The 17,602-nt window shown below is 34.0% G+C and overlaps 1 protein-coding gene across 1 annotated transcript in view; it reads right to left on the reverse strand.

The window, feature by feature from the left end:
- LOC142983096 (cell adhesion molecule Dscam2-like) overlaps positions 1-17,602 on the reverse strand; it is a 153,873-nt gene that overhangs the window by 13,257 nt on the left and 123,014 nt on the right. The window contains exons 5-15 of the mRNA XM_076129927.1: positions 14,136-14,190; positions 6,033-6,097; positions 5,392-5,483; positions 5,148-5,239; positions 4,686-4,840; positions 3,639-3,729; positions 3,010-3,255; positions 2,188-2,356; positions 1,174-1,309; positions 679-798; positions 129-305 (exon numbers count right to left, since the gene is read on the reverse strand). Of these exons, the coding sequence (XP_075986042.1) occupies positions 129-305; positions 679-798; positions 1,174-1,309; positions 2,188-2,356; positions 3,010-3,255; positions 3,639-3,729; positions 4,686-4,840; positions 5,148-5,239; positions 5,392-5,483; positions 6,033-6,097; positions 14,136-14,190 (1,398 nt within the window). The remainder of the gene's footprint in view (positions 1-128; positions 306-678; positions 799-1,173; positions 1,310-2,187; positions 2,357-3,009; positions 3,256-3,638; positions 3,730-4,685; positions 4,841-5,147; positions 5,240-5,391; positions 5,484-6,032; positions 6,098-14,135; positions 14,191-17,602) is intronic.

Here is a 17,602-nt window from a genome sequence, read left to right on the forward strand (position 1 = left end):
ACGTAGGAAAATCCTGGACTAGCCCTTTTGTTATTGCTTCAAATTTTAAATACTTTTGACTTAATTCCAGATAAGGAAATCTTGACCTTCGATTTACTAGTATTATAAAATAATTAAAATAAACTTACTATTAACACTGATCCACAGATTCTTGTTCAACGCGTCTCCCACTCCGTTCTCAACGTTGCAAGCGTACATGCCTTCATCAGAGAGTGACACTACTTCAATAATGAGAGTACCGTTGGGATAACTCATGACTCCTCCACCGGCCAGGTCTAGAACTGGTCTCCAGATGCCGAGGGTAGCTGAAATTATAAGATATATTAAGATTTTAATTAAAAAGACAGGAAAAAGTTTTCTCGAATTTTTCAGCTTGCAAATTTTTTACTGTTGGCTTTATCTATCTAATATGTATTTTTTTGTGCTTAATTATGAAACCTATTTAGTTTTATTAAAACAAATATTCTAGATCATCAATATTTTTTTTTTGGATCAATCTTGTATCTGGGGGCACTTCCGTGCCCCCGCAAGTCGAGCAATTACTTTTAGGAGAAATGAAATTCAGCTCAGTAGGTAATAAAGCTGTGACAAAGGCACAATAGTCTAGCCCTCGCGTATTTTTAGTTACACAAAATTTTCTTTTATTACCGTTCCTACATCATAAAAAATATTTCTTACCGTCTCTTTTCATCCAATGTATCTGAGGTGTTGGATAACCATTAGCATTACAATACACAACTCCGCGCTGACCCAATAACAGTGACGTGTTTGTAGGCTCTTCTATCCATTTCGGAGCCACTGTGGAAGGAATAATATTGATTTAGAAGTAAGTTAACAATCGTAAGTTCTTATATTTTATGTGTATTAAAAGTTGTTTGCTTGTCAAGTTCCCAACCAACACTTGGCAAGCCTGGTAGGCTTAGAGCCTAACCTCTTCACTCGGAAGGAGCTCTTTGCCCAGTAGTGGGATTAGTCAGGGACTAGTTAAGATGTTATCACAGTAATTTGTCTTATTTTTGTCAAAACAAACAGTTAAGTCACGGTCAGGTCAACGGAGGTTTAATCCCCCTCTCGAATTAATTTACGAACTATTAAACGTTAAATAGTAGCAATAGTTATAGTAGGATCACTTTTAGTCATATTAGTACACAACAAAGCTTTTGATTACATTACCATTGATATAAAGATCAGCGGTTTTATTCACTTTGCCAACGTGGTTGGTCGCTATGCAAGTGTATTCTCCACAATGTTCCAAAGACACTCGTTTGATGATCAGCACACTGAATAACTCTGAACTTCGCTCTGTTATCTGAAATAATATAAGTACTTATAAGAAATAGTAAAAGAATAATTAGAGTATTGGCGCGTTCCTACTATGTCGTAACGATTAATTTATCGTTGGACGACTGTAGTCTCTAGCTGTTCCCATTATAACGATTGTTTGTCGTCAGAACATTTTATCGTTTAGTGACTGTCATATCTAGCCGTCCCCACTGTCACGATAATCTTTCTTTGACTGCCTCCGTGGCGCAGTGGTTTAGGTCACGACGCCAATACCACTGCGTCGGGAGGTCGTGGGTTCGATTCCCACACGGAGCAATTATTTGTGCGATCCACAAATAATTGCTTCGGGTCTGGTTGTGCTTTGTGTCCGTTGTTTGTATGTTTGTAAAAGTCCCCGCGACACAAGAGCAATTCTTAGTGCGGGAGTTGTCTTTAAAAAAAAAAAAACTGTCGTCCCTGCAAAAGATGTCGTAGACGATAGTAAGTCGCGTTGTTCTATGTGTGAACACCTCTATTTAAACATATAAGCCACGACACTTAAAACAACACGATTAATTATCTGTCGAACGACAAAGTAGGAACGTGCCCTATGGTGTACCCCAGGGTTCAATATTGGGACCTATTCAGAAATCATTTCCCAAGGCGCAACATTAACAACGTTTCAGAATTCTATACTTGTGAGGATACTTTTTATATGCTTTCTGAAGCAGAATTGCTATTTAACGTTAGAATTAAACAGTAGCACTAATCAATAAAACGTTAGGTATTTCAGGATAAAAAATTGCTTCTATCAATTTTTTTTACGCATATCTACAACATGATCGTTTTCAAAAACTTATACCTAACGGCTATAAGCAATATTATATATTACCTTCATTAATTATTATATTCTTAATTTATTACCTTCAAGCTAGCAGGCAGTTTCTTCCCATCTTTTAACCATGAGAAGTATATAGGTGGATCTCCACTAATAATATTGCAAGTGATCTGAACAATCTGTCCTTCTTTTAACCCAGACCCAACTCGCAGTTCGTCCAGTTCTGGCGCTTCTACTACTTGGATTTCAAATGATCTGAAATTAATTGAAGGCAAATTAATTAGTAAATAATGTGTCAGTGCTTCATTTTATGCTATTTTATTTTTCATTTAGAATGTTTGTCACGCTAAAACTTCTTATTAGTTTATAACTTTGGTCATGCCCAGCAAACAGCCGTTTTCACGAGAAAGGTTAAAGAAAAACATATTTACACATAATTATTATCTTATTAGTAAGTATATCTTGAAATTATAGATATTTACATACTAATTTTTATACAGGTACTATTGTTTCGATCTGTTGAATAAACATTAATTTTATTTGCCTCACATTTTACAAAACATGTGCAATTTTAATAACATGTTTTCAAATACATGAAAGAGCGTCAATCAGTATTATATTTTAATCTTCTCTATCCTAGTTACAGCTTCGATTGTATTAATAATGACCATGTTTTGAAATATACAAATTTTTAACATTCGTTTTTAGGCAAAAATAGAATCGCGTTTTAGTATTCCATTTGTAATTGGAAAATTTATATTTTGTTCAAATAATAACATATTAAAAAATGTTAAACTTCAGTATTACTATCACATTTTTTTGCATTTCATGTTAAGTGGTCCTTAGCTCAAAAAATTGATAGTCAAAATAAAGACAACATTTTTGATACGTAAAAATAAATAACATACCTTCTAGCCATTTCACCTGAAGGACTATAAACAATACAAGTATAAGTATCTCCATTCTCTTCCTTAACTATCCTCGCTATGTTCAAGACCCCGTCTTCGCCCGACTCAAATAGTTGTCTTTTCTTACGTTTTCTTCTGGTATTCTTACTGTTTTTGGAAGTCGTGAAGTATGTACGTTTGTATCGAGAATGTTGGGGTAATGTTGAACTTACGATTTTCTTGCCTTTGTGTTCCCATTCTAGTTTACTGGAAATTGACGAGAAAATGATTAAGGAAGCTGTTGGATTATGACTAAATTAGTAGTCGCGACAAATTTAGAGCTAGTAGTAAATGACTTTCTGTTTTAATGGCGTCTTTAAAGATTAAACATTCCCGCAGAAAAATATGAGACTGAAATAAAGGAAAGACGTTACATGAAGAGCTAGTTTCACAATCTAGAAATAAGGGTACCTATTTCTATTTTTTCTGTATAGAATGACAGTAAATGTATGAAAACAACTGTCAAAATTTCACCTGAAAAGCTATTTCATGTGGTGGTGAAACAGAGCCTAAATGATAGATTTCAGGCTTTGAAACATATATAACACAATACATGATAACGCAGTGATTTGAAGAAATGTTAACGTTACCTTATTGGATAGCCGTAGTAAGGACATCTAAGTTTCAATGGCTCTCCACTCTGAACCTTGATTGGAGGTAGTGTTCTAATATACGGAGGACCTGTAAAATAAATTATTATTATTATAAGAATGGACTCAAAGGCCTAATCTCTCCCTCATTACGGAAAGAAACCCTTGCCCGGCAGAGGGCAAGTATTTGGTAAATAAAATAGATACATTTATTGTATGTTAAAACAAAAACCACAGAAGCAAGAAAACTTGATTTTGAAATTACCATTGCTTTGCTAGCTTGAACTTTCACTGACAAATCATTGTGACAATCAAGTACATCATTGTATAAACAATGCATATACTATAAAGGACAATAATATAATTTACAAGACAATAAAAAAAGACATATGCAGAAAACATAATTAAAGTCCTTTCTACATAAGATTAAATACAACTAAATTGGTGACAATATTACAACTACAAGGTCTCCGAAATGGGTTTGTTTTAAAGACAAACACAAATCCCTAACTCTATTTACTGAATGTAGCCGCTCAATCAATGACAAATATTTTCCGGTTTCAAACTAATTAAACTTCGTACGAACCTTTGTTAAAGACAAGTAGAATATTAGTTAATATTGCAATTATGGAGTACGCTATGATAAAGTCATATTGTTCATTAGAATCTTATATAAATTTCATATAAACAGAAGTTTTTCAAAGTGATATAGTTCATCGAAATACATAAAGGTGACTTCTAGAAAATATTTTTGTGTCATTCAGAAAGTCCAATGAAATAAGCTATTTCATCGGTCTTCTAAATTAATAAAACTGAAATTGCATGCATACAATTTGCAATTGCAACGCATACACAAAAATAGTTTATTAAACTATTATTATGATTATCAGAAAAGTATTAATTACTATAAGAATCAAACCTTTACATAATTTTTGAACGTAACTTCGTAAACATAACTAACGTAACTCTTCCAAGAACGCAAGTCTGTCTACAGTACACCTGAGATAATCAAGTCTGTCAATATCACGTTTATTGTAGGAAACTCACCATAGACATCAATTCTAGAAGTATGTCCAGTATTAGATTCTCCTTCGAACGCGAGACACGTGTACAGACCACCATCTTCCACTCTAGATCGTGTTATATTTAGTTGAGATACTACTCCGACCCCTGATGGTGACATCATCTGACCTAAGGTGTACCTGAAAAATAACCCTTACATTAAGAAATATTTTTGAATAACTCTTCATACAGTCATCCTAAATTCAATTCATCAGAATCAGGTTCCAAACTAAGTGGGCCGAAAAACAAATATTATGATTGTAGGTGTAAAAAAAAAAAATACGCTTACATCCAAACTCAGACCCAACAAAAAAACATGGGATTTTTTCTTAAAATAAATAGTTATTTTAACATAATTATTGTACATCAATTGTAGATGATTCAAGTGATGTCACATAGTTTTTCTATAAATATTTTCAAAAGACCGATATTTTTTATTGTTTTTACCTTTGATCAGTATTAGATGATATCACTACCCCATCTCTCTCCCAAATAAACCTTGGAGGTCTGTCTGCAGTCGCAGTACATTGAAGACTTACCTGAAAAATTTATAAAAACAAAATAGTTGTAGGTACAGACATACAAAATGCGTCATTCACTATTTATAATATCAGTCTTCTTTACATTAACATTCGAATAACTAAAAAATTGCATAGAAAATATTTTTGTCTCGAAATTACGTTACACTTACTTCTTCACCAGGAGTGACGACTTTTTCACTGAAGTGCTGTGTGATGATGATATTCCCAGAACCCAAGTCTCTTTTGTTTCTGATGAACTGCACTGATAGGCCAAAATAAAAAATAATAAGATACCTTAAAGATACTGGCACATAATTATATGCGACGTAAATTGTTCAAAGGCCTATTTAGTATTTATATTTAAATTAAATGTCTAATATATTATCTCTCTTTAAGAGCGTTTAGGAGTCTAAATAATTTCATAAAATAAAACGATTTTTATCAGGAACGCGACAGTTAACATATTGATTTTTAAATTCAGCTTTGGTATTCAATCAAAACTGAAAACTAGAATTTCTTAAGCATTAAGAGATAAACACATTACGCATTTCCCTCATATTGAATTCTCGCCTAATGCTACCAAATGTGCCAAGTATAATCATAACTATAATAGCACTAAATTGTCTACGATATGATTTACGTTCAGTAGACTAATAGAGCCTGATTTAATTCATTAGCACCACATGCCCAGCTAATTGAACCTAAGACGGTACAGAGCCATCTATTAGCCTTATGACATCAATAATGATTGCAGTTTAATTGCGTTAACACGAGATGTCGCTAGCTGTTTAAGATTTGATTTATAATGTACCTTGTGATTCGTAACCAGAGCTAATTGGATGCGATCTTCGGTTGGTTTTTCTGTGTTCTGTTGACCTGTAAAGAATAGAAAAATAGATAAGTACAAACAAAAATTTAGATGAGAATACACATTTTTTACAACGATTTGAATAGTTTAACCCAGAGGTTAGGTTTAAAGATAATGTCCTTAGCTTATGGGTTTTGTTTGGTACATATGCACCTTACGCATAATAGACCTTGACGCGAAGGTAGTAAGTTTGATTCCCGCTTGAAAGAAATATTAAATATCTGCAATCTACGAATGGTTAATTCTAGAAGTAACCTTAGTAGCAGAGTTAGTGTAGTAAGATAAGATGATAAAAAGAAGGTCTATACATTAAAACGACTACTTAATGTTTTGTGATGATGTAAAATTAGTGACTCTCTTCGATTCGAATAACCCATAAAATAAGACACGATATTATTTCGTAGTCTTCCAAGCCGGTAGTTTTACAAGAAACGTAGCAGTTAGTTAAAGTTAAATTAACCAACATTGTTGAATCTCTGCAAGTTTGAGAAGTTGGAAGTGTTCGACAAAATGTTGTGTAAAACTAGTGCAACGTACTATTTCTATCAAGTTTTTTACGGGAACTTAAATATTGATGGTACTTTAAGATGCTGCAACCAATGTTTACAAAAACACGTCATGAAAGAAAATAGTACATCACACAAGTTCCAAGTCTTACTTAAATGTCTGGTTAGTTATGTTTGACGCTTATATTGAGATAGTTGGTAATCTGGATTAAGAACTATAATTTTAACACCCGGTATTCGTCCTATGTAGACGAATTTGCAACCAAGAGAGGAAGTAGTGAATATGAAATTAAAAAATAATGACCAACAAAATAAACTAGCTGAAAATTGCGTTATTCGATTGCACGTACATACATACCAAAACATTTCCAATCAACTGACAATACGTTAGCCAAAAACATAGTTAATCAACATTGCACAGAATAATTTACACGACAAACCCAGTAATCGTAATTTCAATCCAATACAGTGAATGACATTCAATTTCTCACTACAATATGTGGCCATAAAGTTACACAAAATAACACGTAAGGTTGGCTACACACATATTCGGGTTGGCATATTCTGTGGCAGTATTTATCGAACAACAAAATTAATTTGCACTTGTTCCGCTTGTGTCGTAACAAGAATCTCTACTACTATCGACTAACGATAAGTATGCAAGCTATCGAGATTATATGAAAATCTGATCAACGCCCTTAGCAGGCGCTACAAGAGTTATTTATGCCGTACGTTTTAAATGTCAAGCTTTTGATACTCAATAGAACTAACGGTAGAGATTCGCGCTACTGATCGGGTAGTTCCTTCGGGTCCGAATGTCACAATTCGGTTTAAACATTCAGGCGCGACGATGTCAAGCGGCATTTTTCCGAACATTCATCAACACATATTCAATTTTACCGCCCGGCTTGGCCGATTATTGTTGCTATTCGGTTCGGCGTTGATCGTCATAGCCGAGTGGCAAAACCAATGAACCCAATCGGCACAAGCCGAACAAGTAAGTCGAGTCAGTTTAAGTGTTCGATAAATACAGCCGAACCGAACGTGTCGAAGCGAATATGTGTGTAGCAAATCTCAGGCTTGGCGATGTCAAGCGGCATTTTTCCCGAACATTCATCTTTTACACAATATTATGTTCGATTTACTGCCCGGCTTGGCCGATTATTGTTAAACCGAATATGTGTGTAGCAAGTCTTACGGACACACCCATAAATTCAAATTGAGTGCATTATGCGACGGCATGGCCCGACCATGTACAGCAATTTCATTAATCTTAGTTTAATTTATGCATAGTTAACTGTTGTTAAAGCAAGCTAGTGATTATACTTGCCTTTATTTTGTTGGTTCATCAAGGAAGGGTGTAAAACGATGATAAGCTTGAGGTTTTTTATATAATGAACGTTGCTGCGTTGGGGAGAATGTTACGAGTAAAACATAGAATAAATTGGAGTTCTTATGATCGCTGTTCAGAAACGTTTTTAGTTTTTAGATTTATATTTCAAATACTAAGTTTGTTTAATGATTGTAGTAAAATCAAGTAAGTTTCGTAATTTTGTTTAAATAATGCAAAACTCCTAGTCATTAATCACATTAGTAATAATGTATTTCTTTCACTACACATTAATTTGTAATTAATAGCACCTTTGGGGAGACCTTTGTCTAGCAATTTGACAGTATAGTTTACCTGCATATTCTAATAAACGTGATTCTATGATTTTGACAATTTCATTTACTATTTATTTTAAAGCCGTCGTCTGGTATGAATTGGTATTATGGCATAATATTGATAGATCTGTTTAAAATTGTTAGAAATCATAATTATGTTCTAAATGTTCTGTACTTTCTTCCTGTGCGCGAGTTCATCACCACCTTAAAGATTTTCCAAGATATTCGAGAAAATAAAGTAGGTTTTTAATTAGTCGGAAGATGCAGTTTTAAAAGTATTTTACTTAGGAAGGTATTCTATGATCAAGGCGACTGGTAATCGCTTAGTGAGAAGAATGTGCTTTGAAATTCTTTAGTTTTTCCATTTTTATTTTAGTTACAAGAATTTAAGGTAGAGCTACTTGAGTTTAAAAGGAATTAGATATTTTTATAAGATTTTTTTTCTATAGGTATTTATAACCGCTTTTTCGCCGTTTTACGATGTATGGATTAATGCTATTTCTTAAATAAGTTTACTATTTACTTGCTATAAGCCTTTATAACATATCTGACTAATAAAATAACAGCAAGGTCTGGCCATATCCCAATTGCTAGGATAATCGAAACTTATATAGAAGTTGTAAAAAACGTTTTTTTTAAATAGACCAATAATTATTGAGACGTTATAAATTAGATCGTATAAATTAACAAAAAAATATTAAAATAATAGAAGCATTATGTCACAAAATAGTCAACGCCCAAACGTGGGACAAATGGGACAAGCCTTTGTCCAGCAGTGGGCCAGTATGTCCAATTTATTACTGTTTCAAAGCAATCACCAATTAAACTACGCATGTCTGCTATGTCGATAACGTCTGCCCCAATACGCGCCAATAACGATACCACAGAACAATTTAATTATAACTAACCCTGGAAGCAAGTGAGACGTGTTCCTAGAACAAAGGTGGAATTCGAGCGTAAATCTAACGTTGCAGTCTTAGATTATGTGTGACGACAACAGGCTGTGATGTGCAGTTTTGTGCAATTTTGTGCTGTGTTATACTGTGCCTTGTTGTGCAGTTTTGTGCTGTGTTGTGCAGTTTTGTGAAGTGTTGTACAGTTGGGTCTAATATTGTGCAGTTTTGTGCTGCGTTGTAGTCTTTTTTTATTAAAGCCTGTGTATAAATTTGCCAATCATGGCTGCGGGCAATTTTAAACAGGGATAAAAATCAAGGAATTTTTTTGTCTGCTAGCATCTTGAATGTTTTTTTATCTAGAAGAAAGTGAAACGTGTTTGAAGAACAAAGATGGAATGCGAGCGTAAATCTAACGTTGCAGTCTTAGATTACGTGTGACGACAACAGGCTGTGTTGTGCAGTGTTATGCTGTGTTGTGCAATGTTGTGCAGTTGGGTCTAATATTGTGCCTAGTTGTGCAGTTTTGTGCTGTGTTGTGCAGTTTTGTGAAGCGTTGTGCAGTTTTGTTTAATTTTTCGCAGTTTTGTGCTGTGTTGTGCTCTTTTTTATACTTAAACCTGTGTTTTAAATTGTCAATAATGACTAGGGGCAATTTTAAAGCAAAGTTAAGAATCATTTTTATGTATATTAGCATTTAGAATTTTTCTTTATCTGGAAGCAAGTGAGACGTGTTCCCAGAGCAAAGGCGGAATTCAGGCGTAAATCTAACGTTGCAGTCTTAGATTACGTGTGACGACAACTGGTTGTGATGTGCTATGCTTTGCAGTTTTGTGCTGTGCTGTGCAGTTTTATGCTATGTTGTGCAGTTGTGTACAGTGTTGTGCTCTTTTTTATACTTAAACCTGTGTATAAGATTGCCAATAATGACTAGGGGCCATTTTAAAGCAGGGTTAAGAATCAGCAGGCTTATCAAGTATCTCAGTTGACAACTAGTGTACGTCAAATTGATGTTCTATTGCTTCTTTGAGATAACGTGTTAATCACTTTAATCTAAGGGAGAAAACAATGTACAGCATAGTGGCTTTAAAATAGTTGTCAACTGATGGACCTCCAGGGCATTTTTATGTATACTAGCATCTAGAATGTTTCTTTATCTAGAAGCAAGTGAGACGTGTTCGTAGAACAAAGGTGGAATTCAGGCGTAAATCTAATGTTGCAGTTTCAGATAACACGTGAGGACCGAACAACATCCAGCTGTGAAGTAATATACTATATTATGCAATACTTAGACAATTTCGTAATTTTTCAATTTTAGTTACGAAACCTATGAGTTTGATATACCGAGTGTAACTGTCGGGTAGAGTAAAATGTGATAGCTCATAGCCAATTTTGCTCACTGGTCAAAACGATCTGTAGATAAAACAGCCTTTGGCGCAGTCATTTCCTTAGATGGGTGACCGTCATGGTATGTGATCCAAGCTGAGTGAGCATCTCCTTAGGCTTCGTGGCTTTCATGGGCATGTTAAAAGTCGATCCGGGTTGTTATGAATCAATATAACAGTCGGTTTCGGTTGGACTGTACAAATTTGATGTTACGTTGACCGCTAACCATGCGATAAAAAATAAATCTTATGAATATATTTATTTTATAGGTATTTTTTCAATACCAGAACCTCATTCACATCAAAATTTATGTGTAGTGTATTTATGATGCAAATTATTACATCTCTAACAAAATAATTAAATGTTGATAAACAAAACTAAAATTTCGACGCAGCATTTGCTACTAGTTCAATCATACACTTTACCTAGAAGTTATCGGAGATACCGTATTTCATATTGTTGATTTTAGGTCATGTTGGTAGTTCACTCAGTTTTCTAGAACAATACGATCGGTTCCTGAACAAGACTCGGATAACAATCGTATAATGATTGAATTTCTTGGAAAATATCGGTGATATGTATTTGTGGTTGTGAATTAAAGGTTGTAAGATTCTCGGTGTTTTGTGAAAAATATTGTGACTGCGATAGAATCGATGTTTTCGTAAAATATCTCTGACATGTATTTAAATTTGAATAATCTGTTAATACAGATACAAAACACTACTTCAACCAAACATTTTAACATAATAATATGATATGTACATAAACCAGATACATATATTATTTAATCCTTCCCGGTTTGATAAAAGCTCGATAATTTTAAAATTAAAATTATCATGAACATGAAATAATATCATGAATCATACATTTTTTTGTCTTGTATCTTATTCACTTAAAGTATGAAAGTATGTGTCTCTCCATCATTAAATATTCACATTTCAAAATATTTGCCTGTTTCCATAACAAGCTTTACTTGCAGCCAAAGGAGAATGCTCAAAAAAAACCCAGGCTGTACACAAAAGTTATGTAACTCAAAAAATTAGTTATACTGTGTAATTGAATTCCCAATGTTTACCTCTATCAAATTCGATGGCTGAACATACTATTTTGCTATAACTTTTCAGTAGGGGTTTTCAATATATTTTTATATTTTCTAATATAGGTATGTAACTGAGTAGTACAAAACTACTACTACTACTACTAAATAAGTTACCTATATAATTTTAAGTTTTTAATATAGGTATGTAACTGAGTTACATATTAAAAATATTAAAAAATATATTTTTGAAAAATGAGTCATCATCAACAGGTCATATATGTCCCCACCGAGGGGCACGAGCCTCCCCTCTTAACAAAGAGGGGGATCAGGCCTTAGTCCACCACACTGGTCTAATGCGGGTTGGCAGACAATTGAAGGGCTATTATAAGGTAGAAAAGTGTTGTCATGGTGGTAGATTGCTAGCCTATAGCCTATGAAGCACCAAACCCTTCCATCCCTCTACTGACTTTTGCAGTATGCACGGGAAGAAATGCAGCTGGCACCGTCTATGTTTTTTTTTCGCTCTTAATTCAGCATGGGAGCAATGGGAGAAATAAGTGATACTGTGTAATTAATTCCAGATATTTACCTCTATCAAATTCAATGGCTAAACATATTATATTGCTATTACTTTTCAGTAGGGGTTTTTAATGTATTTTTAATATTTTTTATCATGAATATAAAAAAGACATACCCGCCCACACTACTAGCTGGCGCCCGTAGTGCGGTTTCGATACAATTATATTATTCAAAAAATAATCATTGTGATGAATGTTTGAAAAATATTTATTTTTTAAATTCACCTTTTAAATAGCAAAAAATAGTATTTAGCCATCGAATTTGATAGAGGCGAATATCTGGAATTGAATCACTCAGTATCACTAAAATTCTGAGTTACACACCGTTTGTGTACGGCCTGGGTTTTTTTCCCATACATTTTGAGCATTCTCCTTTCTCGAAAACAAACTCACAAACTAGAAGCAAACTCATCAGCATTTAGCTTTTCACAAACTTTAAAAACACAAACACATCAAGCAATTTCTCTTTAAATTCTGTGTTGTACCGATGGTTTTACATTTTGACTATGTCGTTTACAAATCACATCAGTTTACAAACGATTTATTTTGTTACTGTTGGCTGCGATTTCGTTCGGTTGGACAGAATTATCATTGAAAACCGTGGCCTATTGCTAATCCTAGCTATCTCTTATTTGTGTTACAGTTATTCTAATTCGATAAAAAGTATTAAATAGGTGCATATTAGTTCCGCCTCTGCTTAGATCAACTTACAAATTCAGACAGACTTATATTCCACAGTAGTAACACAATTTCATTCATTAATTCATTGAGCCAGTCGCATATACCATTGCACCAAGGTAAAACTAAGTATAAAATGTAAAACTCAATAACAAGTGCCTTATAAGTTATTGGTGACCTGTATTGGTCCAAGAATACTTCCTTGAGGCACACCTACCCTTGCATTGTATGGTAATCTATTAAGCCATAGCTGTAGTTCAAAGCTTACGGGATATTCAAATTCTGTTAGCTTACTGGACATTTGGCTACCAAGATTTTTTTCAGTGGACCATGTTTACCATACCAGTTTACCATGTATGCCAATAATCTTTTCTAAAGTCTTGGCGAATTAAAATATTTTGGAGTACCAATTTTATCTGATTTCTTATGCATTCCTTCGACAAAGCTTCAATTTTGTCTAAGGATAATACAATTATAAGGATTGCACTTTCTTTTACTGCTAAATTATAATGTAGATTCTATAAGAATCTCATTTCTTAAAAACAATCTGGTATAAATATACTATCTATTATGTAGCAGTAGTGTTCGCTCGCTCGTTTACATCAAACATTAAAAACTTAAACATCAACTCCATTTGTTTCCACTTGTAGCCTGCATTACTATGCATTGGCACGGCCGGGTATATCAATAGCTTTGATGTAGTATTGCACTGCCATGATCTATGTGTAGTTTATATTGCTGGTATAAATCAACTGTTATTTGTTAGGTTTCCGTGACTTTTTCAATAGGAAATATTGGGTTATTAATGTTTTGCTTTTTCGCTGATTGGTACAGTACATTTATATTTACAATTCACTTTTAGGACAAGTTCTTTGGCTTTGCAGTAAATATTGGGTTGCAATAATATAAAGTTATTGGAAACAAAAATCTATTAGCTTAAATAATCGGGCTTGTAATAAAAAATACCATTTATTTTACCCGTTTGGACTAGTTAAGGCAATCATTTACAATCGTTTATGTAGAAATTTTATTATTTTACAGAATATAAATTTTGTTTTCACCATTGCTTTGATTTGAACCATCGAAATAAATACTAACTTTCAAACTTTAAGTTTAAAGCTTTCGAACATCTAATTTGAGCACTGAATTCAAAGCAACTAAATTACAGTAACGCCTGCATAATCTTCATAATGCCTTATAAGCTAAACCAGATGGAAGGCTTATACGATTATCATGGCTGACTATATTGTCGTCTCAATTATCATCTCACAAAATAGTAGGATATAGCAAATTGTACTTACGCAGATTTGTGGCTTTCTTGTTTCTTTGGTGGATGCTCCTGGTGCATGAAAATGCCTGCAATAGAAATAAAAAAGGGTAATCAATGACTAATCTATACTCACATAACATCTGGTTAAAGTAAATTAGTTGTAGGGGTGTTTTTAAAAAGCACTTATATATGATTTCTCTTCATTGAAAACTCACAAAAGATACTACAAATAGACGAAGTAAAGATAAAAAGAAATTAAATTACGACAAATCATTTCACAATATAAAATGGAGCTCTGCATTGAAAAACGTAATCCAATTCTACGGCTTTTATAATTTCATTCAATTTTTGGTTTAATCGAAGCCTTTTATACTTAAAAACCAATCGCCTAATCAAAATTCAACCTGTGTTTCTCAGTTCTTCAACACAACTGCACGCAATGATGACTGCGCCGATCACCTAACCAAGCTTTCTTACGAGACCCTAGAGAGGTGGTTCCATTTCAAGAACAACAGCAATCCTTTGTAAAACTTTACCGTTTGCTTGTACCCATGGGGAAAGATAAAAGAGACGGGGTACCATCGTCTTTGAGGAAAACGGGATGGATGGAGAGCTTTTGATGTTTGGTTAGTTTATGGGAAATATTGATGTTGAATTTATTTCTGGAGAAATATGATTTAGCAGATATTTTATTTACATTTTTTTTGCTTCTGGGTCATTTACAAGAGTATTAAAATTCGTGACAAATGTAAAATAAAAGGGAGGATTTTTACTTCAGACTTTCCAATTTTAATCAATATAACTGTAAATAAAGATAAGGCATTTAATGGATATTCAAATTCGAAACTAAAATCTTATTCGTTTTGTTGATGCAAAATAATTATTTACATAGTAACTAAGTATACAGATCACACATCACGAACATTTATCCTACGCTTTCCTAGAACCACCCTTTTAGCGACGAAACAATGAAAGAGGCGAAGTTTACAGACATATACGACGTACAGTGAGCCCTTTACCCTCGCACGAAAATCCTAGGAAACGTCCAAAGCGGCTCATAAAACAACCCAGCAATAAAGCCTCCCCGCAACTGACCAATAAAAGAAAAACCCAGTTCCCTGTACCACACACTGCCTTTTGACATAAAGACGAAATAACAGCAACAAAAAATATCATAAATTTAGAAATACGGACCTACCTCAACTTTGGAAGTTCATTCATAAAACTGCAGCGGTAACTGACTTTAGAGTTAAATGAAAATAAAAAAAGTAAAAAACTGGGATCCAGCAATTTCCAAACGGTTTAGTTTAAAAGTACCCACTAGTGAACTAACTCCCAATGCACTACAAACTTTCCGTTGCCTGCGGTATGAACTAGTGGTGGGGCTAATGCTAGGTTACGGGAATTCCGTAATGAAAAAACTGTACTCATTCTCCTGTAAATTCTTTGTAAATAATGTTACGGTATTCAAAGAATACAGTTTTTATACCAATATTTGATATTTACTTCACTCATTTTTAAAGTAGATCGTTCGAAGTCTTGTTTTATTTATATCAATAGTATTCTTGAACAGGTCCACAACTGGTTCACTTGTAATAATCTGTTATTAAATTCTAACAAAACTAAGTGCATTAGGTTCACTATGCCCAACGCGAGGAATTCAGGTACTAACATAGTCTTAAATGGGCAAACTATCGATTTGGTAGATTCGGCAACTTTTTTAGGTATCAGTCTGGATAGCAAGCTCCAATGGGGCACTCAGATAGCGCATCTCTCGGGGAGACTCAGCTCCGCCGCGTACGCAATCAGAAAAGTAAGACAGTTTGCTGGTGTGGATGCGGCAAGACTGGTTTACTTTAGTTATTTTCACAGCGTCATGTCTTACGGTATATTACTGTGGGGTAAGGCTGCTGATATAGATGTTATTTTTGTCCTTCAAAAAAGAGCTATCCGTGCAATTTATAGTTTAGGAGCGCGAGACTCCTTGAGAGAGCTTTTTGGGCAGATAGGGATACTGACGGTGTCATCACAGTATGTGCTTGCAAACTTGTTGTATATAAAACAAAATTTAGGGACTTTCGCAACAAATAGCGATAGACACAATTATAACACTAGAAACAGACACAAATTAGTAGGTCCCCATCATCGTTTACACAAGGTGCACAATTCGTTTGTAGGTCTCGGCATTCGTTTCTTCAACAAGCTTCCAAAGCACATCATGGATTTACCCCTGCCAAAATTCAAAGTTGCTGTTAAGGAACATCTCGTTAGGAAAGCTTATTACAGAATTGATGAGTATCTAAACGACAATAGCTCTTGGGATTAGTCGCTCGCTTGATTAGGATTCTTTGAAATTAGGGAACTTTGCTATAAATTGTATAAACTCAGTAGCAGTAGGTCTAATATTGTAAAATATGGGCAATTAATGATGCAAATAGGTGATGTTACGTACAATTTGATGTTATTCATAAAACTGTCACTTTTTTTCTTTTATAATGTTCACAACCAGTGTGCTCACTTGCTGCCCATATTCTTATTATCACATGCTAGTAGGTGCTCCCAACATACGGTATGATCAGAGACTAATAAATAACCTAGCTATATTAATTTAACTTAATTGACGTTTAGTCTATATCGCTGATTGTTGGCAGCTCCTCGCATGATCAATTATTGTATCAACCACATTGTAAAACTTTTGGCGATTGAAAAGAGTGGCCGTGAGTTTCTCGCTAGCTCTTCTCATAAGGCTCTACCCCCTTTCCGAGCTAGTGGTAGATTCAGTAATTGTAACGACTATCATAAGTGTCAATATTTGACCTAAATGAATAAATGATTTGATTTTGATTTTGATTTGATTTACTGACCCGCACAGTACTGAATAATAATATGACAAGTATTCATCACTTTCTCATAAATTTTGCCGTTAAGTGATTGGTTACTCGAAGAAAAAAAGTTTGATAATGGAGTCTTTTCAAGGGTTCCATGTTATTTTATTACAAATCAGGTCAGTGGCTTTGCTGTGAAATTGAGATAGACAGAACGGAAAATGTAAAACTAGCATGGTTGAAGTCTAATTAAATTCTCTTTAATTTGATAATACTTTAATATGACTTTCTCTGTGCCAGCACTATTTAATATAATAATAAACAACAAAAAAACAAAGAGGTTAACACAACAATATTGTTCTGTTATAGTTAGCAAGTACATTTAATTTTACTCTTTGCAACGCGAGAAACTAAATAAAACAGAAATAAAAAAGCATCGTGTTCCATTTTCATCCCGAAATCAAATGACAGAAAACCAATATTTTAAAAATCGAAAAACTCGTGCACTCGATTCGATACACATCACTATTTCCTCCCGGTAAAGTTTCCCGCTTCCGAACCACTAATCCATACTAAACTTTGTTAATATCTGCGCCAATTTAAACCTTATTTGCACGTCAATAAGGTTCACTTGTGAAGTAAAACAAAAACTTGTTAAAAAAAAGTTTGGCGG

This window comes from Anticarsia gemmatalis, chromosome 23 (assembly GCF_050436995.1).
Source record: "Anticarsia gemmatalis isolate Benzon Research Colony breed Stoneville strain chromosome 23, ilAntGemm2 primary, whole genome shotgun sequence".
NCBI classification, from domain to species: Eukaryota; Metazoa; Arthropoda; class Insecta; order Lepidoptera; family Erebidae; genus Anticarsia; species Anticarsia gemmatalis.